This window comes from Microtus oregoni, unplaced genomic scaffold (assembly GCF_018167655.1).
Source record: "Microtus oregoni isolate MIOR12 unplaced genomic scaffold, Mior012 000013F_ref0000133, whole genome shotgun sequence".
In the NCBI taxonomy this organism is placed as follows: domain Eukaryota; kingdom Metazoa; phylum Chordata; class Mammalia; order Rodentia; family Cricetidae; genus Microtus; species Microtus oregoni.
This window is the reverse complement of record NW_024543072.1, coordinates 14,156,763-14,182,257: the sequence shown is the minus strand read 5'-3', so window position 1 is coordinate 14,182,257 and position 25,495 is coordinate 14,156,763. Positions and strand designations below refer to the sequence as shown.

General features: G+C 37.7%; 1 protein-coding gene across 7 annotated transcripts in view; it reads left to right on the top strand.

Annotated features, from left to right (window-relative positions):
* Ccser2 (coiled-coil serine rich protein 2) overlaps positions 1–25,495 on the top strand; it is a 115,912-nt gene that overhangs the window by 55,684 nt on the left and 34,733 nt on the right. For 6 of the 7 annotated variants that reach the window (XM_041662498.1, XM_041662493.1, XM_041662497.1 and 3 more), the window contains 2 exons: positions 2,258–2,420; positions 15,464–15,659. In XM_041662498.1, the coding sequence (XP_041518432.1) occupies positions 2,258–2,420; positions 15,464–15,659 (359 nt within the window). Of the gene's footprint in view, positions 1–1,505; positions 1,629–2,257; positions 2,421–15,463; positions 15,660–25,495 lie in introns of those variants that run through there. The other variant, XM_041662499.1, reaches the window with a different exon arrangement.

The window sequence follows — 25,495 nt, the reverse complement described above, 5'->3', positions numbered from 1 at the left end:
AATACACTGCTTTTTGCATTTCAACTAGTGACCTTCAGGTCATAGTTAAGGTCGGGTCTGGCCGAAGGGTGTTTTTGGGTCAACATCCTGACTTTTACAGATTTGAGTTGAGATAGCTTTAGGATTGCCCGTAGTTTTTCTCGGAGGTTTCTGCACGCACCATCAACCCTGCAGCTTGCACATTCAGGAGGACTGACTTCCCAGTAAAGCCTTATCTGATGCTCTTCTTAGGCCCTGGAACCAGATTTTTATTGATCTCCCTCTTGAGATTTTGTTGTTTCCCATTTTCTTTTCGTCTGTCATGGAACACTTTAATCTTCCCTAGGTAACCACCACTAATATTTTAATATTACCATCTTAGTTGGAGTGCAAAGGTTGTAAAGATGTGCTTGATGGATGGATGCCTGAGGAAGCAGCACTCCCAGGAGAGTCAAGGTCATCTGTAGAAATTAGGTCTAAATTTGAACTTTAATCTCTTGCAGTAGTGACAGATGTTTGTTTCTCCTGCTGACCTGCCGTTCGGGATGAATTAAGGCTTCAATAAAGAGCCCTGATTTGGAGTCTGTTCACTAAAGCCGCGTGGCAGCTTGTGCTCTGTAATTGCTCAAACATTTACTTCTCTTATCTGGTTTGCTTGCCTCTTCCTACTCTCTGCACTGTGCTGATTTTTATTATGAGAATATATCAGGTTATTCTTTGGTTCTGGAAATTTCTCTTCTTAAATTAGGGAAAAACATTTCAGAGTAGATGCCCCTTAGCAGCAGAGTGTAGAACAGCTGAGCTGCTAGGTGGAGATGCTCTGGGGGGCTCCGTGCACCTGGGTAATGCAGCTGAGTTGTTGATGATGCTACCAAAGGGACCAAATGAAATTAGCTTTAAACTTCAAGATTTACTTAAAATTCCTACTGATATTTTTCAGCATAGTGGTCGTCATACCATGTATTAGTCATAACAACTTCAGTTCTACTTAATTTTAGCAACAAAATAGTAGGAAGTTATTGGCAGTAATTTCGTATGTTAGACTTCTTTTAAAAACTGTTGCTACAATGAAAGAAAGCTATTTGTTAGTACTGATTCCTCATGAATGCAAACAAAGCTTCAGCTTCCTTTTAAAAGTGTGCTTAAGTCATTTGCTGTTTTCTTCTGCATTGTCCTTTAATAAGTGGGAAGCCTTTCCATCTTCTCTGTAAAGAAACTATTAACTATTTTAAATCTAAGTCTTTGGTTCATGATAACAGCCACTTAAAATAAGTCTTTTTTTTTTTTAAAAAAAAAAACATGATTATATTGATATGTAAAGTTTTTTATCACAAGAAATTTTGAACTTTTTCTTGGAGTTTTTGGAGTGGAGAGCCCGTCCTGTTCCATGGCTTGGGTTAGTGTTTAGAAGTATTTTTAGTAACAGTCCTAACTCAGTAGCTATGTAAGCACTGAGCGAAGATGGAGTCACAGGGCAGGCTGGGCTTGCTTCCCACAGGGAGGGCTGGGAGTGGAGCAGGAAGGAAGGCCTGTTTCAGCGGCGCCTTGTGTGCAACTATGTCTGAGTAGGCAGCCGGCAGCACAATGTCTCCCTTGTGCCGAATAACTTTTTCAGAGAGTGCTCCGAGATGTGAGAGCAGAGCGTTTGGGTGAGTGGAGAAGCTGGGGTGCTTCAGGGATTCTTGTCGAGTTTTGTGGTGTTTGGATTTCAGGAGTGGACTGATATTTGTTGTTACAAAGTACTGGCTTTGTTTTCAGCAGCGGTTCAGTTTTTCTGAACCAGCTCTGCTGCAGACAGATTGGAGCAGCTTACTGTTTAAAATTGTGAGCTTTATTTAAAACCATGATCGTCTATGATGATAGGTTAATTTGTGCTTCTTGAGGCTGAGAAACTTAATTGAGGCACTTATTTCTAAGAATGGATACTATGCTCTTCTTAAATCTACATTTTTCGGTCCTGATTGCTTGTATTTGAAATGTGTAATGTTCATTTTCAGGGAAGTTTTTCCTTGTTTTAAAACAGTCTAACAGTTAATTGTTCACTTAAGTGGCTGCTCCAGAAATATTATAATTCACTTCAGTTTGAATGTATAAAGTTCAGTTTTCACTGTAAGAACTGGTTTCCTTTGGAAAACTTTATTTTGTGATTAGTTTACATGGCTGGTACTTCTAGAATAAAAAATTTTTTTTTCACAGCATTTAATTATTAGTCCATAAGTAGTTAACTTTTTATAGAGTGTGCACATATTTATAGTCTGTTACTTTTTAATCTGTCTAGTGGACTGTGACAATATGAACCGCTTTGACCGAGCAGACAGAAATGTACGACAGTCACAGGATGGATTTTGGAAAAGAGCACCCCAGAGGTGGAGTGGGCAGGAGCATTACCACCTTAGCCACCCTGATCACTATCATCACCATGGGAAAAGTGACTTGAGCAGGTGAGCACTGTTCTAACTGCAGCTTCACTTCTGTCCTCTGCTTAACCTGACTCATAGGTCTCTCTCCAAGCCGATTTGCCTGGTTTTCGAGGCACCGAACCAGTTCAGGGTATGCATGATATGTAATTATTATAATAACTAATCTTTTCTTAGCTGGACTCTTGTTTCAGTAGCTTTATTGCAGATTTACAAATTGCATTTGCATCTATTTAAAAACTTTTAAGTTGTGATATGACTTTGTGGGGGAGAGGATTATCATTTGGGAATTAATGAATATTGACCTTGTTTATTATTTTTAAAAATAATATTGTATAAAGTAACTACTAAGTTATTGGTTTTGTTTTGCTTATAAATTAAAATTCCACAAATACTGTTAAGAGATGTGAATTGACACTAGAAGTACTTTCCATTTTAAGAGATAAAGTAGTCTGAAATTGCATCAGATCATGGAGTCTAATGGGCTCACAGCCATTCACACCTGGGGTCAGAGCTTCACCTGTTATAGATTAGCTTTGCAAGCTTATTTGACCCTCTGCACTATTTATGAGCATGCTTAAAAACACTTTTCTGTGTGTGTTTATGGATCAGGATAAAGTTGGTTATTCAGTACCTGGTTTATGGTAAGCAATAACATTAATTAATTTAAAAGTTTTAATATCTCATTCTGCAAGGGGTTTATGTTTATCCTGGAGCGTATTGTAATGCAAATAACAAAACTGAGATGAAGAAATGATATAAGGAAAACATGATCTTTTGTACTTCCTAAGATAAGAAACAAAGTTGTTGCTAAGGGTCCTTGTAGAAAAAATAAAGAGCAAAGCTTGACCTGTTGTTACTAGACATACAGTGTGCATAAGATGAAGAATTTGTTTCTCCTGGATTTGTTCAACACAAATTTATACAAGACAAATACAGAGGGAGTGGTCGTGCGAGTTCTAAGAAAAGTACTTTGGACATACACTGAGTCCCGAGTGGCACAGTAATTCTCTTAATCCTTCATCATCATGTTTTTCTATCTAAGCTGAACAAATTCTATTGTAATAAAGTATCCTTTTGTGGATTAATAAAAAAATGGGATCCAATTAAAATCTTTTGTTGGAGTAAATAAATAGAAGGATAAGATTGTGCAGTCGGGAAGAATTCATGCAGTAGGTAGAGATCATGCTTCTCTCTCTAATCTTGCTGTGTCTTTATAACAAGTTAAATTACGGCAGGTGTATGAAGCAAAGTTAGTAATAAGCATTTCAGTACCAGTTACTTTTGCTTCACTGTTGCTACAAATCCTAACAGAAGCAGCTCACAGGATAGGTTTGTTTTGACCCAGTTTCAGAGAGCTTGAATCCATCATGGCAGGGTAGTCATGGCAAAGTAGCTCATGGTGTTAGGAGCATGTGATGGAGGTTCCTCACATCACTGCAAACCAGCAGGTGTAACCTTCAAAAACTTAACCTTAATGGTTTATTTCTACTAGATCCCCCTCGTATACATTGTCCAGCCTCCCAGAATATCAGTACCATCTGGAAACACAACTTGAGCCTGTGAGAGATATGTCATATTCAGACTATAAAAATGGTTATTTTAAAATTAGTTCATTTAAAAAAAATTAGTTCATTTAGCCGGGCGGTGGTGGCGCATGCCTTTAATCCCAGCACTCGGGAGGCAGAGGCAGGCGGATCTCTGAGTTCGAGACCAGCCTGGTCTACAAGAGCTAGTTCCAGGACAGGCTCCAAAACCACAGAGAAACCCTGTCTCGAAAAAAAAAATTAGTTCATTCACTTAATAAATACTCATTGGTAGCCTATGTGTTGTGCAGTGCCCCCAAGTCTTATGCTGGTATGAAACTGAAGATAGTATGAGAGGTGAAAGTTGTGCATTGGTAATGAGTTCTTGGACTGTTGTATTAAAGAGGAAGAATTCTTCATTGATACAGTTTAAGTAGACAACTTTACATTGAAGTGAAGGAAAGACTCCTGTGCATGTGTCACATGAATGTGCATGTCACATACATAGTATACAGTCTGTGGAGACTAACATGTGGGTGCTTAGCATGCAGCGTTACTGCTGTGACAATGTGTGCCTAATAAAGGATTGGAAGAGGGATATGATGAGCATGCAGTGGCTCTCTCTGTTTGTATGTTTTATCTAGGAAAGCACAGACTGAATAGTTACTTTTGAATCAGTCTGCAGGACTGACTGGAGACTGTGGAGCAATAGTGTAGTGTCTGAAGGAGAGGAGTGAGCACTCAGCCTGGCACAAGGGCAGTTGCAGGGATTGTGTGCTAGAGTTTGGGATTTTCAGACACCCATCCTTCAAGTTTACCATAACTGGATTTCTTGTTTATTTGGAAGAATGAGTGATAGGTTCTATAACTCTAAAAAGCAGAACTGTTGTATCTGCGTGTTTTTTTTTTTTTTTTTGACAAAGGGAGGCGGATTTCAGCATAAAGGAGACATTATTCAGCCTATCAGAAATAGAATGGGTAACATGGAGTTAATTGTCTCTGTCCTTAGAAATGATCCAACTGAGGCTGAGTGTAATCTCAGAAAAATCAGAAAGGACATCCCCTCTCCCCAAAAGTCCAGAACCCTAAACTCTAATTTTCTACGTATCAACAGTTCAGATAAATACAAGAAAGAACAAATTAAGTTGTTTAAACGGTGGCTGCGTTATGTCTGTTTGCTTCTATAAATTGTGATTTTGCAGAAGTTATTGAAATATAGCTTAACATTTTCCCAAAACATGACCACAGGTCCCCCTCAGAGGTTATAAACTTCGAGGCACTTGTGATTGTGAATTCTCAGTTTCTAGTTGGTGGTGAGGGAGAGATGCACAGTGTTTTTGTTAATCTGATTTAGTCAGCACAGAGTTTTCTAAGGAGTGGTTGAATACGCTGACAATGCTGAGGCTCATAGATGCCTGGTTCAGTTTTCCTTCAAGCTTCTATGTTTGTTCTGGGTTTTCCCAGCATGCCAAAGCTATTTACAATGATGTATGTCACAGAAAGAAACTTTCCACAGCAAGCTTTGGAACTGCCATTTTCTGTTTTCACCTTAATGTTAAAGAGTTTGAAAGTGCAAACCTCTAAGTCTTTTTTAATATCAAGTGTACAGAAGTCCCTCTTGGTATTCTCTAACGTGAGTACTGGCTCTCTTTTGTTTCATGTCTAATCACGGTTATTATCATAGTTCATTATAGCATTATGTCTTAGCCATAACTTAGGCCCGTTGGGGCATTACTTGTTCAGAATTGCTGATCTATATGTTCTCTGGTATTCTCATGATAATACCACTTTTTTCTTTTACTCCAGCATAATATTCCATTTCCGTTTTCTCCAAGAGTTCCCCTTTCCTAAAACTTTTATGCCATATGAACTTCTCTCAACCCTAAGAGACTTACAGCCTTGCCCTGCTTGTGGTTATTTTCCTAATTATAACAAATCTAACACTTAACTAAATGTATTTCTTTTATAGTCACATTTTTATAGGCAAGATTTTTATTTTCTAAGAGTCCTAGTATTTTACTCTTTAGAGGTGGGCATGTCTTTCTTCTCACTCTTCATTGGCACTCCTGAATGAAGTATTTTCAAGTTGCTCTTTTGAGACTTGGGCCACTTTGCTGAATCAGCTCCTTTTCATTATTCCTCTGTGTATACTTTATAAAAATTGTGGCCCCTTAGTTTTCTGTCCTTCATTATTGTAACCTTTGATACAGCCATGAATAACACTATTGTTCTGCAAGTGATCATTTTAACTTTTTCCTTAGCTCTTACTATTTTCTATTTATGTTATATGTCATCTGAGAACAGATAATTTTACTTTTTCCTTTTCAATCTGTATAGTTTTCTTTCTTGCACAATTGCTATGGCTACAGTTTTTGGCATGGTGTTGAGGTAGTGAGAGCCAACAGCTGTCTTGTTTCTGATTTGGGGGAAAAGCATTCATCTTTTTCAAGCATATTTCCTTTATCACTCTGAAGACATTCCCTTCTATTCATGCTTTGTTGTACATTTTATCCTGATGGCCTGCTGGGTTTCATCTAATGCTTTTCCAGTGTCCATTGAGATGCCTATTAATACAGTATGTCACATGGCTTTTAGATGTCAAACCAGACATTCCTCAAACAATTCAGTTACTTATGGTACACAATTTTTACATTACTATACGTTATGGAGTTTTATGTATCTACTCCTAAAAACTAGTTTAGTTTTGTTGAGATGAATGTGGTTTTGGTTATGGGCCATTTAGAATGAATTGGAAGTGTTCCTTCCACTAGCATTTTTGGGAAGAGTTTGTGAAGGAATGTTACTGACTTTTAATTAGATCTAAACTTTACTTTGTGACAATATTCTTATTAATAATTTAATATCTATTTATCTTCTATAGATGCCTGTTAGGTCTCAGAGTACATTGTTGCCCAAGTCCGTTGATTCCCTGTTGATCTGCTGGTTTGATGTTTGTTACTGAAGGCAAACTTACGAATTCTCCTTCATCACTGTATCTTGTAGAGAAGGGTGACTTGGAGTGTCTTCTCCTTTCAATTCTCCTTCATTTTAAAGGATTGCTTTGCTAGATGTAGAATGCTTTGTTTATAGACTTTCTAGTAAGTTTTTGACCCTTGCAAATTTTGATCCCTTGCTTCCTGATGAGAAATCAACTCTCATTTCTTTTTTTTTTAAAGATGTGCACTACCACCAACGCCTGACTTTTTTTTTAAGATTTATTTATTTATTATGTATACAACATTCTGCCTCCATGTATGCCCACACACTAGAGGACGGCGCCAGATCTCATTACAGATGGTTGTGAGCCACCATGTGGTTGCTGGGAATTGAACTCAGGACAGTCAGTGCTCTTAACCTCTGAGCCATCTCTCCAGCCCTCAACTCTCATTTCTTACTTCTTCCATTTCATGTGCTACTTCCCTTTCCATTTAGAGGACATTCACATTGATTTCTTCTCAAAGATAGATTATGGTGTGTTTAGTATTGTCTCTCCTTTAGCTTAGCATCCCCTTGAGCTTCTTAGATATGGAGATTGGTATTTCATTAGATTTTGGAAATTCTCATCATCCAGTTTATTTTCACTACTCATTATCTCCTTCTTCTTCCCACTTTCTGTCACATTAAGAATAAAATGAATATCATTCTTTTCTTGTCACAACAAGTTTGAAAGAGGAATACATAAAATAGACAAAGTGCTCAAATCAGCTCTCCCCTCTCCAGGATTTGTTGTTGCTGTGGCTTGTTGCCACTTTGCATTCCTGTCCACAGTGAGTGGGAGCTCCTGGTGGCCCACATCCTCAACCAGCTGTAGGTGTTGCGCTTTGGACATTAACCATGTGCTATGTAGTAGTGTCTTGTTTTAATTGACAATTCTCCAATGATATTTTTTCAGATGCTTGCTTTCCATCCATGTGTTTTCTTTCCTGATGTGTCCAGATCTTGGTCAATTTTTAAATCGAGTTATTCTCATATTGTTGAATTTTAAGTTCTTTGTATATTTGATATATTAGTCCTGTATCAGATACATGTATAGGAATTACACTCACTCAGTCTGTGGCTTTTCTAATTTTCTAAGTGGTGTTTTTTTATTTCTAAAATTTGCAGATGACCTTTAGAAATAAAGCTGAGTACATTTCTTCCTTGGAATATGTGTCTGTATGCATGCACACACACTGTGTCTAAAAATGTTCGCAAACTCAAGATACTCTAGGGTTTTTTCCTATACCATAGGAATTTTATAGTTGTTTATATTACATTAAGGTCTGTTACTCATTTTGGATTACTTTTTGTGAAGGTCATTTCTGTTGCACATAGATATCTTGTTACTTCGTTTCATTTGTTCAAAACGTCATCCCCTATTGAATTGCCTTTGCTACTTTTTCAAGGAGGGGGTGACTGCATTTATGAATTCATTTCCAGACTGTATTCCTTATTTGCCTGTTTTCACCTGTTGTTCACCAATTCCATCCGATTGTGATTATCACAGCTTCAGATGGGAAGCTCCAGAGTGGGCAAGCGCCAGTTTTGGCTGTTCTTTTCTTACTCATCAGATCATTTTAGTGGCATCCACAAGGTAATACCCTAGAATGTTGATTAGGATTGTTTCAGGTCTAGTATTTAAAGAATAAAATTGTCACCATAAAACATGCTTATTTAACTTCTACATGGAAGTTAAATTTTTTTAATTTTTTAATGGTGAGAAAAATATCAAGATTAAATTTAAAATCAAAATTGTGCCTTACGGAATAAAGAAAAATAAACCTCTCATACCCACATATATACTCATATACACAGATCTGCACCAGCCAGGCTGAAGTACAAAGTTATACATCCTCATAGTCAAGGTACTTTGAAAGTGGGGAATAATAAGAAACTAAATTATTGATATGGCATATAATTTGGGAAGATCACTTTAAACTTATAATAAATCTTTAGTAATATAATTGTTTTTTTTTTATTTAGGTTGGTGGGTTGGATGGCAGTAATGCTTCAAATTCAATTTGGATTTCCAAAACAAAGATACCATTTAAAGCTTTTCTTTCTCTAGCTTCTCTAAATCCTATAGGCTTTTCCTCTCTCTATTTAGTTGGCTGACTTATAGAAAATAATAAGTAGTACTGGTGCTAATGGGCATTTATTTCTCTTTCCATGCTTCTGTAACTCATTATTGCCCTCGTTCACATCATTACTGGTTGAATTATCTGCCACCCTGTGACTGCCCATAGACTGTGTGAGTGACACACAGCTGGCAGAGATTGTGGTCATGTCAGAGTCTCTGGTTTTCTATTTTGCTATCGTCTGATTCTACTCCTAGGACTCTGTGAGAGCTGGCTGGCTTGTGCATAGCTGTAGAATTAATTATACCTGTTGAAGGACAGTGTGGTGCTATTGGTAGAACTTCCTTTTTTCTCATGCTGGTTTTTTTTCTCTCTCTATTCTTTTGCTCCTGAATGTGAGCTTTTCTCTTAGAAAGTGAGTTTTAGCTCCTGTCTGTTTCCAGGATCCTCTGTCATATGTAAATAGTATCACCTCACAGTTTACAAACCCAAAGACTACCATCATATTCCTGCCCTGCAGATACCCTTTAGCGTCCCCATCACACGCCTGCTTTCTCTTCCTTCCATGTCTGCTGCCTCCTGGCCTTCATGGTTATGTCTGTGTTTTCCTCCAGTGTTCAGATGTTTCACTGGTGAGCTATAATCAGATGATTTGACAACAAAACACAATTATAAAGTCAGTTTGTGGATGTCCATATTTTCACCGTTGGTAAATGTAAAATGAAAGGGGTGTGATGACTTCTTGTGGCTCACTTGATGTTTGTGTTCCAAAGGAAGTTGGAAATTATTAATAGTGTGGTCGTAACTTGGTTTTATTTATTATTTACTATATATCATGTAATATTGTAAACACTTCAACATATTGCTTTTTTTTAATCATTGTCCAGCCTAGATAAGTAACTATGTTACTATCCTCATGAATTTGTAGGCAGGAAAAATGAAGTGCACAGAAACTATGTCACTCGCCCTGTGTTACATAGATGATAAACAGCAGCAGAGACTTCCAGCTCAAGATCTGTGCAAGTCATTTAAAAATGAATAAATAAAATATGACCCTGTTTTTCAAGGGCTTATATTTTATTTAGTATTTTTAGTGACTATTGTCAGCTTGAATTTGAATCCTAATCCAAGGGAAGACTCTTTCATATGCCTTTTCTAGATGGCAGATATTTATTCATATGTCCCATTAGTGATGAATGCTTCTTGACTCTAGAAACTCCCGAGTTCCATGTGTGAATGGCTCTCATCTCTGTGAGCCCAGTGTAATCTTGATGATCATACTTGATTGTCATGCTCTAGGGAACTGATTAGTCACCATTAGTATTCATCCTGTTTAGTCTTTATTTTTTTACTCATGTGGCAAAATAATTTACTGTAGTATGGTTTTTAACAGGGATAATTTTTAGAATATCTTTAATTTATCCTTTGACAGTTTTATACATATGTGCCACGTATCTTGGTCATATCTACTCCAGTACTCCTCTCCTACTTGCTCTGTCTGGATCCCCTAACACTCCCCCACCCAACTTCATTTCTTTTCTTTTTCTTTCTCCTCCTCATCCTGTTCTTTTTTTGTCGTCTTCTTTTTTCTCCTTTTTTCCCCCTTCTTTTTGAAATAACCTCTGAGTCCAGTTAGTGCTGTTGGCATGAGCATGAGTGTGAAGCCATCCACTAGAACACTGGCAACTTAACACCAGCCCAACTCCTAAAGAACAATGACTTTACTTCCCCCACACTCGTCAGTTGCAAATAACTCCTAAGCTAGGGGTGCAGCCTCATGAGCCCCTCCCCAGTCTATACTGGAATGTTGACTTGTTTGGTTTTGTGCAGGTAACCATACTCCTGTGAATTCAAGAGTGCTGTGGTCATGCCATGTCCAGAAGACAGCATCATTTCACAACACTCTTCTCCATCCTCCAGCTCTTGCATTCTTTCTGCCTCCTCTTCTGCAGTACTTCTGAGCCTTTGCAGGGTTGATGTGTATGTCCTATTTAGAGTTGAGCACTCAACAGTCATTCCCAGCACTGTGACCAGTTGTGAGTCTCACATTGATGCCACTCACTACAGTAAAAGCTTCTCTGACCAAGGGTGAGAGAAGCAGTAATTTATTGATGTTAACAGATATTTAGAAGGTAGTTTGACTACATGCTCATCTAGCAAAACAATAGTAATAGGTTCTGCCCTGTGACCTCTACAGCCATAGGCTTTTGTCCAGATTTATTGTACCAGGCATGAATTCTCCTCTGTGGAACAGGCCTTGATTCCAATTAGAAGGCTGTTAGCCACCCTGTAACTGTCAGGCAGTGCTCCAGTGGGCACATCATTCATGACAGGTCAGTATGTTGGTATGCAGGGTCTGCCATTGATTAAGTCCACTGATTAATGTTATACCCTAGTAAGCCTATCTACCAGCAGGGAAGACCTTTCCAGGTTAGCTCCAGCTTGTTTTTTGTTTTTTGCTTTTATTTTTTGGTTTTTTTTTTGTTCTGTAACCAAAGTGTGGTGTGTCTTCAACAATAGGATCTTGCCATCACTTATAGTGTGGAAACAAGAATAATGGTAATTATTAGCCTGTATTATTTGGGGAACCTGTGCAGCCTCCCTGACTCACAGGGAGATATCCCATACCTGCCACTGAGATTTTCATTTAGTAACTCATTTCTTCTTAAGGAAACATTATCTACTGTCTTAGTTAGGTTTTCTATTGCTGTGAAGAGACACCCATGACTTTGGGAACTCTTATAAAGGAAAAACATTTAATTGTGTTGCTTATATTTTCAGAGGTTCAGTCCATTGTCATGGTGAGACATGGTGGTGTGCAGACAGATGTGGTGCTGGAAATGGAGCTGAGATTCCTAAATTTTGACTTGGAGGCAACAGAAAGTGGTCTGTCTCACTGGGTGTGGCATGAATATATATGAAACTTCAAAGCTGGCCTCTGCAGTGACACATGTCCTCCAACAAGACCACACCTCCTAAGAGTGCTCTGCCTTTGGGGGACCATTTTCCTTCAAACCACCATATCTATCCACACACAATATCGCTATCTAAACTCATACCCTTCCCCCACATGTTTACAAAGTAATGGGCTTCCATACTGCTTTTTAATGCACCCTTTGTTTTGATTAATCCTTGTAAGTGGAGACTGCACTTTTCAGAAACTGTATTAATTAGAATACTGTTTGGCCTATTATCTCCACCTTCTTATTAACTAACTCTTACATCTTAAATTAACCCATTTCTTTTAACCTGTGTATTGCCACGAGGTGGTGGCCTACTGGAAAGTTTCCCGGTCCTTCTCCTTTGGCAGCTACATGCCGTCTCTCTAATTCTGCGTACTCTCTCTATATATCTCTTCCAGCCTGGTTGTATTCTGCCATGCTATAGGCTGAAGCAGCTTCTTTATTAAATAATGCTAATAAAACATATCCATAGCACACAGAGGGGAATCCCACATCATCTTCCCTTTTCTGTCTAAATAAAAAGGAAAGTTTTAATTTTAACATAGTAAAATTACATATAACAAAACAGGTATCAGACAAGAATTACAGTTAAAATATGTTTTTGTGAGTCTAAAGTTTCACATAATTTATCTTTTATTGTAAATAAGGAAAACTGTAACTATTTAGCCTTCAACTCCATCAAAGACCCCAGAAGGATATAATATTATCCAAGTAAACAGGAATTGCATTGTAAGCAAGTTCCAAAACCCTAGAATTGACAGAAACATCTAGCTACCTGGACAGTCACCCAGAGTTCTTCTGTAATGTTAAAACATCCATCTTCAGCCTACAGGCCTATAGTATCTGGAAGACTTTTCCATGAAGCTGGAAATTTGAAGATCTGTTCTGTCTTGTAATAGCAAAGTTCACCAGTTGCTTTCTTCTATGTCCTGCAGAATGTCTCACAGACTCTTTTATGAAGCAGGAATCCTGGAGGATTGTCTCACCTTCTTTAGACAAGTTCAGCAGTCATTTTTCTGTGTATTGTGGGTGTGTACTCTAAGAGAATATTGAGCTCCATAAACATACCTGTAGTAGCACCTCAGGGAATCAAGGAAGTGTCTGCAGAAGGAAATATCAGCAACTAAAGATGATGAGTAGTTGCTGAGATGCATGAGTGGAGGGAGGCTGCATGGCTGGACTAGCAAGATCACTGGAAAAGATGAGAATGTTATTTGGAAATGAAGGACACTTTGTAGTATGCTTTGGGAATTGAGGGTAAATAGCTGTTGAGAAGTGTCGGGGGGGGGGTTGGGAAAAGAGGTTGAAGAAGAAACTGGATTCTATCTGTGGCGTCATAAGCTATTTTGAAGATTTTCCTTTTACTTTGAACCGTTACCCTTTTCTCTTTTCCCCTGTGAAGCACCCTTAGTCTTTCATTTCAAACTCTTAACTTCCTACTTTACAGTCTGTCCTAAGACTTTGCTACCTTAGGACAATCTCCAAGTGTGTTGCTTATTCCCTCAGAAGTGCAGCTATTTTCATGTCTACTACTTATTTGCTGGGTTTTTCTCTGTTTTTGTCTTAATTCTTGTTAGTTTTTCACTGGTAAGATATTTTTCGTTAGAATGTAGTCATAGGTGGGTAAATTATACTAATTTGCTGATGTGTGAAATCTTAAAATTAATTTAAATCTTAAAATTAAAAATGGATGAAAAATATATATAATCATGGCATCAAATAAGATATTATTTATACTACTGTAATCCCAGCCCTTGGGAGGCAGAGGCAGGTGGATCTCAGTGAATTCAAGGCCAGAATGGTCTACAAAGTGAGTTCAAGGACAGCCAGGACTATTACCCTGTTTGAGAGAAACAAAACAATATATATTAACAATTTATGAAGATTTTTGCCTTGGATTTGGAGAACATCAGTCCTGAAATTTGAATTAGTAGTTACAGAGAAAACAATCTTGTGAAAATGTCCTACAATATATATGGCGAGTTCTGAGTTCTGGAAATATTTGCTGAAAAATAGAAGCTTAAGTAGATACCCTATTTTTCTCTTCATAGTGGTTGAAATCCAACATACTTATTTTTACATATTTAATACACAAAATTTAGCTTCATTTCTAATATGTGACAATGGCCATCATATTGGACAAGTAATTTCTAAATGCACTATGTTAAATATGTAGATTTCATGTGCTTGTCTTACTTGAGTAACTGTCTGGAATTATGTGCAATGTGAATATAGTAACTTTTAAGCTATCAATTTTAGTTAATGCATTATATAGTTTTTCTCTAATTTTGCATGGATATTATGTGATGAAACTGAAGAGATATTTAACATTTTATATTTTAGTTTTTGAGATGGGTTTTGCTTTGTAGCCCAAGCAGACCTTGTTTTCCCATTCATCTTGCTCAGGGCCATGATTGCAAATGCAGATGTCTACACCACATCTGGCTTCAAGTTTTAGAGTTAGACAGGTTTTCCTGTAGCTCAGGCTGACCTTGAATTTAACTTTGAACTCCTAGTCCTCTGGCCTTTACCTCCTGAGTGATGGGATTATAGGACTGTACCAGTTTATTTGGTGATGAGAATCAAGCCCAGGGTCTTGTGCTTGCTGGGCAAGTACTCTATTCATGGCTCAAAGTGTAGATTTTGATTTTTTTAAACTGTAGTTTGAGATTAGGAAATGCATGGTATACATCAGACTCTTGTAAAACCTTGCTTAAACTTTTACTAGTAAAGATGATTTTTTGGCAGTATTAGAAAACAAAGAAATAACTTCATCAGCTTTAACTGGTGGAGCACTGAAGAGATGATAGTTTAAGAGTGTGTTTACTTTGGGAGCTAATGTGGCTTCATGACTTAGCTGCGGATCTAGAACAGTGTGCCTTATAAGATGCCGCCCCAAATCACAAGAGAAGACCATTACAGAAAATGGTGAGCATAGTTTTGTCACGTTCACCTTCGACCAGCAAGGAAGACGCAACACCCGGAGCTCTTCTTGCAGCAGTTTATTCAGGACCTTGTCTCTCTTTCTCTCTCTTTCCCTCTCTCTCCTGGCAAACCTCTCCCAGCCCTTAAAAAGGCACGGGCCACCAACCCTGGATTGCCAGGTGGGCACTGCCCATAGGTCCACGCATATGCAAGCAGCTGACAATCATTGCGTGATCACAGCATAAGTCAGGTCTTAGCCATAATTAGGAGCTGATTATCAGATGTGGCTCCACGCTGCTCTCTACATAGTTCTAATAGCTAGAGCCTTGCTAAGAGTATTTTCTTTTTCTTTTGGCTCTTAAGGAAGCGTTATTCAGCCAGTGTGTGAAATACATGAAGTGAGTGGGGTTAGGTAATCATAGAAGATAACAGTTTTACTAACAGCTAAAGGGATTGTATTTTTCACCTGGGACTGAGATGAGTACAAAGGCATTGTGGAACTGATTTGTAAAAATTGCTACAATAATGTTGTACCTTTCCTTTTTCTTTCTTCTTATATTGTATATCTTTTCCTTCCTTCTTCCCCACCCTTCCAGAGGCTCTCCTTATAGAGAATCCCCTTTGGGTCATTTTGAAAGCTATGGAGGGACCCCCTTTTTCCAGGCTCAGAAGATGTTTGTAGATGTGCCAGACAACACAGTGATACTGGATGAGATGACCCTCCGGCACATGGTCCAGGACTGCACAGCTGTAAAAACACAGTTACTCAAACTCAAGCGTCTGTTGCATCAGGTGAGTGTGTAATGATTATTCCAGCGCCTCCTTTGTAACTTGAACAGATTGGCTTTCTAAAAAAGTTACTTGTGTTTCTAACATGTTCAGTTTCGGGTAGAAACAAAACCTATAAATAGTACATGCTTTGAGTTCATCTCCAATACCATATGACGAAAGAGAAAAAACATAGAACTCTTGGTAGAGACGAAAGGAAAGCTTTACATAGACAGTACTTCTATTGTAAGATTTCTGAAAGATTAGAATTGTAGTGGTTAATTGAACAGTTATCAGAAATATACTGGCCATTCAGGAACTAATATAATTTCTACTTAATGGCAAACAGGATTAATTTGATTTGTGTTTGAGACATTGAGTACATGTTTTCTTTAGAAAGTCTAGACCCATAGTAGCAATAGGGCTTGAATAAAGTCACAGGATAAACTGATGGAAAGTCTCAGATTGTGATGGATCTACTCTACACAGGAAAGAGAAAAAGACGAGATCTCCCGAGTAACGTGGGAGTGTGGGGTTCATGGGAAAGGGTAAAAGCAGAGAGGAGAGGAAGGAAGGGGACTGGAGAAAAATGTATAGTGAAACAAAAAACAATAAAAAATAAATAAAAGAATACCTTCTTTGTGTGAATATTTAGTGTTAACAGAGAAAAAAGAAATAGAATACCAATTTTAAACTATAGATAGCTTTTATGTGGTTTTAAATCTATTTTTTTTTTTTTGGCATTTGATAGTCAAAACAAATTTTAAAACCTTAGTTGAAAAAGAACAGCATGACTTCTCAGTTTGCTGTCTGGGTTGCTTTTCTCAGGATGCCTTTGCATCATATTGACCAGGATCCAAGTCTTGGAATTCCTGTGGACAACAAAACCAGACTCATCTGTCTGCTCAGTAAAGGCTAGCTGAAAGTAAAGCTTGGCTCCTAACAGCTGACTCTGAGAGTAACAGTTCTAAGCAATGTATGTTGTTTCACAGTTCATGGTTCTGGTTTTTCTGAACTATTGTGGCTATGCAATACCTGTGGAAGCTTTTATGTGCTAAGCATGGAGAAAAGAGGGTAGAGAGCATCCTTTTGGAATCTGTGATGTTTGGACTCCTCCTATGCATGCAAGGATGGGATGGTAGAAATGTTAAGAAATAACTGTAACTAACAGGTAGGCTTTGCTCCATAGGGTTTCTCTACTGGCTGGTCTGGGAGGAAGGTTTTCTGATCATGAGCTTTAGTTCCAACAGTACAATGTGGTAGAAAGGATAAGACATAGCTAAAGTACACTAAATACCTTTTGTGAGATAGTCATTGTTTTAGAGTATATTCCTCAGTGATAAAGCATTATTAAATATCAGCTGATAAGACCAGGTCCTAATGATCCATTCCATCAATAATGAAGTGAAGATGATACCTGAGAGAAGAGGTGATGAGTATCCTAGGGACTGAAGAACTTAATGTACGTGAGGCTGTGAAGCCCTGAGAACTTCTTTTCTCTCCCTTGAGTCTCCAAATGTTAGAGTGTTCACATTGAGCACATGGACTGGTTGCTTATGTAGTGAAACCAAAATTGTGGGGTTAAAATTGCAGAATACATTTTTGATATCTTTAGAGATATCTAGTTGCAAGATAAATTAAAAACCACATCTAAGATTTTATTTAACTGTCTCTTACATTTTTCCTTTAATTCAAAAATGCTTATTATTGTATTTGTATGAGTAACATGTATATAACCGTGTGACTGTGGGTGTGAATGTGTGACGACATCTCTGTGCTGGTCACTGACGTCACTGTCAGGAGTTGACTCTGTCCTTATTACCATGGTTCCAGAGCTCAAACTCAGATTATCTTTACTTCCTGAGCCAGCTTGCTGCTGCCCCCTTTTAAATTTACTAAAATATCATCATGAAGTATATAAACTGTTTGTTAAGCTCACATACTATGTGAAGGCTTGATGAGAAATATGAAATAGATCTTTATGTGCCTTTTATACCTGAGTCAGTCTGTTGTATGAACAAGTTACCGACCAGAGTTTCTGTAGCTCTGTTATGTATGACTTTATTTTGCGATAGTCTGGAGCTGTATCTACTAATTCCTGAATGGTACATATTCTTTTGCTTGATACATGCCCTCAGTTTGCTGGAGTATATCCTTAATTTATTTTTTAACAGATGATGATGACACATTTTTAATTACTTCATAAAGAAAAATCTTTATTCTGTACTCATTTGATTGATAGTTTATAACTTTGAAAAATTTGGCTAAAGTTAAAGAAAGAAAAATAGAAGATGTTGGTTTTCTGAGATCTTGCTTTAGCTCTTCTGGAGTCTGACCCCAATTTTCATTGTATTTTGTCTTTTTTTAATCTGGCTGTGTGTTGCTGGCATATACTTCAATCCCTGTATTTGGGAGGCAGAGGCAGGCAGATCTCTGAGTTTGAGGTCAGCCTGGTCTACAGAGTAAATTCCAGGATAGCTAGGGTTACACAAAGAAACACTGTCTCAAATAAAAAAAAAAATCTGTTCTGTTGACTGAGGTTTTCTGTCCTGCCCAGTCCTTGTTCTGCCTGGTTCCCACAGTTGTTAAGTCCCAAAGAAATCACACAGAGGTCTACATTGGCCTAGTATCTCAGGCTTCTTATTAACTCTTAGAACTTATATTAGCCAATTATTCTTATCTATCTTAGCCACATGGCTCAGTACCTTATTCAGCGAGGCAGACACATCTTGCTTCTTCTCTGGCAGGCTCACAACTGCAGAAAGAGCTTCCTTCTTCCCAGAATACTCCTGTTCTCATTGATCCGCCTCTACTTCCTGCCTGGCTACTAACCAATCAGCATTTATTTAAAACATAATTGACAGAATATAGATGATTGTCCCACACCAAGAGATTGAAGATCTTTTAGTTTCGATGTGCTGTGGTTTCAAGGTGATTTTCAGTGTGAATTTGTTATAGTTGGTTTTCATTTCATGTCTCAGCAGTTACTGGGTTTTTTTAATGATTTCTTTTGGAATTCATACAGTGTAACAAGTTATGACAGCAGTTATTTTCTCTTGTGTTTCTGGAATTGCTAGTAATCAGAAACTTGGACTTCCAAATAAAATCTCATAACCTTTTATTTTGTTGACATTACCATTTTGGGGAAATTTACTGTGCTTTTGGTGTATTTATCTAATTTTATATTCCAGTTCTGTTTTTATTCAGCTGCCTGCAGTATTTCAGTTTCTCAAACTTTATTGTATACAGTTCTTTATTCATACAAACTAGTTATTGCCTTTTAAAGAAGCTTACTAAGTAAAGAGCTTTCTGGCCTTCTTTATTAATAATTCTGAGTGTACTTTTTATTATGTCTTTTTAAAAGGATCATTTTTTCTTTATTTTTCTTGTCTTTTCTAATCTTTCTTTAAATATATTATGATTACTTATTATTATTTATTAGTATTTCAGAGTGAGAAATTAAGAGTTGGCTTTGGACTCTTGGACTCTGTACATGGGTCAGGCATGCTAATTATCTATCTTCATTTTAAGGTGTTGATTGGATGGATGGGCTCCAATGGTCCTCAACAATGCTGGTCTTCATTTTAAGGTGTTGGGTGGATGGGCTCCCAGTGGTCCTCAGCTACAGATAAAGGGTTTTCTTTCTAATGTGCCTATAGCATCTCCATAGAAGGAACCTCTGGTTTTTGCTTAGGAAAAGAAAAGAAATTTTATCAATTACTTTTGTGACTTTAACAGCTTCCTTGCAGATTGTAGAGCATCATGATAGGGAAGGCATAGTGGAGCAGTTCAGTTCTTGGCAGCAGATTGTGTGCCAGAGGTTTCTCTCATGATAGGTTAGTGCTAGAACCAGGGACACGCTAACTTCTGAGGCCCACCTCTGTCACTGGCTTCCATTTCTTAGTCCCCACTCCTAAAAGTTCCACCCTCTGCTAAAATAAGCCACAGGTGGAGAATGTAAATTGCAAATATGAATCTGTGGGAGGTATTTTGGAGTCAGTCTGTAACGTCTGGATATTTTATTTTATTTATTATGCAGAATTTTATTAAGTTTTAGTATTAATATATCCTTTTGGTGTGGGGAGACAGGCAGGGTCTTTCTGTGTAGCTTTGACTCTCCCGAAACTCCACATTCAGGCCAAGTTGGCCTTGAACTCACAGAGATCTGCCTGCCTGTGCTTCCCAAGTGTGAAACACATCAGAGAACAGTAAGAGAGGAAAAAAACCACAAGAATAAGAAGGTTGTACATTCTGAAGAAAAATAGTGAACTCTCTTATTAGCTCTCTAAGCAGAAGGCTCAGAAAATAGTGAGAACTAGCCAGGGATTTTGGTGCTCACTGTCTTTGTTCCTGAGGCCCGATGCACATTCTAGGAAAGCTCTTATGGGGCAGTGTGGAGTGAAGGTGTGAAGGGAGCTCCCTGCTCCTGTGTTCCATCCACCACTCCCACCCTACTGACCAGCTCTTGGAATCTGTTTTGTTAAAGTCCTGTTTATGAGTTCGCACAAAGTCCTTCCTGTATAAATGTTTAAAATTGGTAACTGGTTTATTTGGCCTTTAACGTGCTTTTATTTGTTGTTTTGCACAGCTGAGGGTTACTTTATAGTTTAAATAGGAGTTTTGTACATCTCATTCTTCAGCTCTTACTGTTGTGTGGGACAGGAAGGGTAGTAGTTGTAATGTTATCTTGATAGCCAGAAATGGAGACCTTGAGATTTGTCTCTTGGTACTGTGTGTGTGTGTGTGTGTACGTACGTGCGTGCGTGCGTGTGTGTGTGTGTGTGTGTGTGTATTTGTATCTATCTGTATAGAGTGTATTGTTTAACTATAGCTTTGCATTATTTTAGGTTGATATTTTGTTTTATTACATGATTTATGGAATATTTATGGTATTTTTAAACCTCGAACTTAGAGACTAGGGGACTATAATAAAAATTGCAGTGATGCCTTATGGCCTTTAATTTCCTATAGTCTGCCTCAAAAGCTTTTGGTTGGAGTGTAATACACATGCTGGATTGCTTATCTTACAGATGAGTGTCTGTGTAGCCAGCACCCATCTAGAAGCAGAGCACTAACAGGACATGAGCTTGGCTGCAGCTTATTACTCTGTTCTAGTGGGACCATTTATCTGGTCTGAAAACATCAATCTGTTTACCTGTTTTGAACTTGGAATGAAGTGAGCCCATGTAACACTTCTGTCTGACTTCTTTTATTAGCACTGTTCTTTGTGAGTCATTGTTCATGTTTTGTACCCATGCTCAGAGCTGTATTTCGTTTGTTTCACAGTTGGCAGACATTGAGCAGGTTTCCAGTTTGGATTTTGTGACTAGTGCCACTCTCCTCTCTAGTGCCCTGCCTGCCTGCCCACCAACCCACCAATCCTCCCTCCCTCCCTCCCTCCCTCCTTCCTTTCTTCCTTATTGAACCCAGAGGCTTTGTAGGCAGAGGCTGCTTGTTTGTTTCCCGACTGTTCAGACCCGAGTAATCACACAGAAACTATATTAATTACAATACTGTTCAGCCAAATGATTCAGGCATATTTATAGGTGTCTCCTAGACTCTGCCTACTTTCTCTCTTTATCTCTGTTCCCGATTTCTTGCCTGGCTTTGCTCTGTTAAGCCATTGACCAAAGCAGCTTTATTCATTAACCAATGATAATAAAACACAGCATACAGAGGGGAATCCCACATCTCATTGTCTTGCTGCACGTCCTCCATGCTGAGCTGTCTTTCCTACCTACAAAGTAATCCTAGTGTTTTGCTTTTCTGTAAAGTATTGATTTCATTTGTTAGATCATATGAAAGCATTTTGGGATTTAAATGGGAGTAGCATTGAGTCAGTAAGTACATTTCAGGAAAAATTGATCCCTTAGAATATCTCTATGTCCATGAACATATGTTGGTAAGTTGATTTTGTTCCTTAATTTTTTGTAGATTAGTTTAAAACTATTAAGTTTACTTCTAAAACTGAAAGTTTTATTGCTGTTTGTGTTGCCAATTTTTTGTTTTTCCCACCTCACTGAATCAATCTCTCTCTCTCTCTCTCTCTCTCTCTCTCTCTCTCTCTCTCTCTCTCTGTGTGTGTGTGTGTGTGTGTGTGTGTGTGTACACACATACAGGGTGATCTTGGACCAACTTTGAGGACCAGACTGGCTTTGAACTCATGATCCATCTGCCTTAATCTTGAGTGCTAGAATTTCAAGTATATTTTTTTAAGATAAGTTTCTTGAAGTTCATGAGGTAGGTTTTCTGCATTGAGCCAAATATTAAAGTATATTTCCTACTAGTAAGCATATGCTCAAAATTACTTTGGCTATCCAGGCACTTGTGGTTCTATGTACATTTTAGGGTTGATTTTACTAATTTTCTGAAGGAAGTCTCTGGCATTTAGATAGTGATTGCATTGAAAATGTTGATTGCTGTGGGCAGCTCTGGTGAGATATACACCAGGGAAGACTACTCAGATAACAGGTTCAAGCCAATAGAGTCTTCATTAGCTGGCTGGAAACAATGCTGGGTGTTCAGACCTAAGTGAAGTCCTGAGCCTTTCTCAAGTTGAGCGTTTAAGTACAAAGTCCAAATCCTGGGTTGACACATCTCAGCAAGAATAGTTAATTAGAAGTAGAACTACGGAAGCCAGAAAGCAAGAATGGGACATTTAGGATCTTTCTTAGAACCATAGTCTTTGCTGGATTAGGTCTTTGTTCTCCTTTGGCACATATTAATGTCGATATGCTGGATTTCAAGGCCTGAATGGTACTTCCATCATGCCGTCCTTGTGCTAAGGTCTCAGGGCCTGTTATAGTATGAAAAGTTGAGAATTGTAATTGTTTGCTTGAGCTGCCTAAATTGTTACATAGATGTCCCCAGAGGGTACTCTGCTTACTTTAAGGTTATTTTAATTGTTATTTTTATCACTCTCCATACTCTATCAAGTACTATTTGAATGCCAAAGACTGTGACAATATCGATGTTAAAGTCAATGCATTATTCTTAAAACTATAGGTTAAACCTTGCTGTGAGTGTTGAAATGGGTTCTGTTTTTAGTCATGTAAACCAATATAAAATTATTGATCATTTCATGCAGTAAGAATAAGCACTATTTAGTGGAACTTGTCATATTACTATGTGTACAGATCTGCATGCATACATATCTTGTATGCATATGTAGAGTAGCTGGACGTGACAGAAAGTTTACTTCATTCTGTGTTTCATGTCCTACTCCCCACAGAAAACACCACATTAGTTAGGTAAACAGGCATATACTTAAAGCAACCACTATCTTAGCAGCATTGCATTTGAGGCTCCTGAAAATGAGTACAAAATTGAAAATGTTAATAGGTTTGCGGACATCAAAAGAGACCAGGAGAGAAACAAAAATCAACAAATAAACCGTTAGTGAAGGATACAGTACTAACACAGAACAGTGAATGAGAATGGAAAACAGAAAACCACTGAAGTATTACTAAGAAAAATTTTAAAAGGAAATGTTGAGTTCACTAAATAGTACACACCACTAGGATAGAACAGATTGCTTGGAGCTGAGTGTTTTTAAAATACCAAATCGAGAAAATTAGAAAAAAATTGTGTGTGTATGTTTTCTTCCTTCCCTTTCTCTTCCTTCCTTTCTTAGTGTTTTGGGCACTGGTGTTAAACAATGCTTAGGTGCTCCAAGCTGGTGAACTTCATATCTTAGCTCAGCCCTGAATGTTAGGATTATAGGCATGCATGACCATGCCTAGCTAAAAGTAATGTTTTTAAGTGTATGTATGTGTGGTGGGGAGGGTAGTATAGAAAAAGACATGTCCAGATTCAGAGATGCGTTAATCAGGTTTAATATTAAATTTAATTTAAATAAATTAAAAAAGGTTTATGAATAGTTTTTTCTTAAAATATTATGATGAGGAGTTCCATACATTTCAACATTCTAATATTTTTTAAATGTTAGGTATTTTTCTTCTGCTTAAGATGCTTTACCTAGCTACAGTGAAACCCTGTCTCGAAAAACCAAAAAAAAAAAAGATGTGTTACTTCTACCATCTGTTAAGATCAGTTAATTTCTGAAAAACTGAAAATCAGGCTTTATAAAGTCTCTACTTTTTGCATTATCAAATGTTGCTTGAATTACTAGATTTTTTTAGATACCACAGATCAGTTATGGACATTAGTACTTAAAATTCTTAGTTGACGTTGTGAACTGTATTCAGTGTGATTTGCTTGTTCATATAGCTTTGAACTTACAAACGAACGGCCCAGCAACTTTGGAAATTAAAAAGAAGCTCTTTCCCCTTCCTCTGCTTCCTTCTTGAGATGCCTCCATGGCTGACTCTAGCTTGTCTGAACACAAAGCGGCTTTGTTGACATCATTGATGATGCTTGTCCTCTGAGGCTACTCAGAGCTCCCAGAATCTTCTGCTGACTATCTTAAGTATCAATGTCTGTTGCAGCTGCTCTGGAACTCATAGGAAGACCCCAGGTTTTGCAAACTCATGGGAGAACTTCCTGGGTAAGATGGCATTACTGGGTTTTCCAGTGGTTAAATGTGGAAGTTCTGTATCACACTGGAAGTTTACTTTCACACTGTCTCAAAACAATAAAACACTGGAAGAAGGCTGACTGACTGTAACCATTTCATGCTTTTAGATGAGAAGGCGTATTCATCTTTAATAAAAAGCCAGTGTGGACTGGGGATGTAACTCAGTGGGAGAGTTCTTGCCTACCAGGAACAAGACCCTGTATTCAACTCTCAGTTTGAAAACACATCTTTTTTTTATAATTTATTGATGAATACATTAACATTATAAGCACATTTGGAATTCAAAATCTAAAGAAACTGCTGATACCTCACTTGGTAAAAATGCAGAATATTTGGGCAGTCAGTTCACTGAACTGCTTGTGCTTTGTTCAGTTGGTATGCTATGCTTGTGTAGAATACTCCAGTGTCTGACATAAATGTGTGTTACTGCCTTATTGTGTATAATGTGAAGTAAAAAAATCATGTGTGAAGTTATTTCTTTGTATTAGTTATTATATTAATTAATTTATTAGTTGTGTGTGTGTGTATGAAAGCAGAGGGCAAAACACAACCTGAAAGAGTTTGTTTTCTTATTCCACCATGTGGTTCCTGGGAATTGAACTTGGGTCATCAAGCTGGGTAGCAAGTGCTCTTACTGATAAATCATCTTTAAAAATAAAATGTTTTCAATTCACATATAATTTTCTTCCTTATGTTTCTACATGTCTCATAAATACTTTCTAATTTTGACCCAGATACTGTTATCTTACTCAAGGTTGAATAGAGACTACCACTGTGTTTTTATTTAAAAGAGAAATAATCTTACTAATTAATTCAGGTGGAGAGTATGTAGATGGTCATTAATCTCTTGTGCTTTGGTCTAAGTAAAAACCTATTTCCCTTTAATCTTCTAAATCTAAACTGGCAGGCTTTAAAAGATAGAAGGCAAAATTTTTAAAAAATTAAGATGTAGACACAATTTAGTTTCCCCCAGTTTTTACAATATTAGTTTGGGGATTGGAGAGACAGCTCAGTTGGTAGAGTGCTTGCCTACCATGCATGAAGCCCTGGTGGTGGCATTTTGCCTGTGATCCCAGCACTCTGGTGAGTCAGGAAGGCCTGGAATTCAAGGCCATCCTTAGCTATGTAGCAGGTTTGAATGTAGCTAGGGCTTCATGGCACTGTCTGGGAAAAATATGAATATAAGGGGCTTTGGTTTTTAAATTGACTTCTAATCTTATTACCCTAATAATAAAGAACAGTGTTGGTATGAAATAAATTCTTAAGGATGTGTCAGTACCTTTGTAGCCTAGAACAGGAGCTTGACAGTTTGCTGTCAACTGTA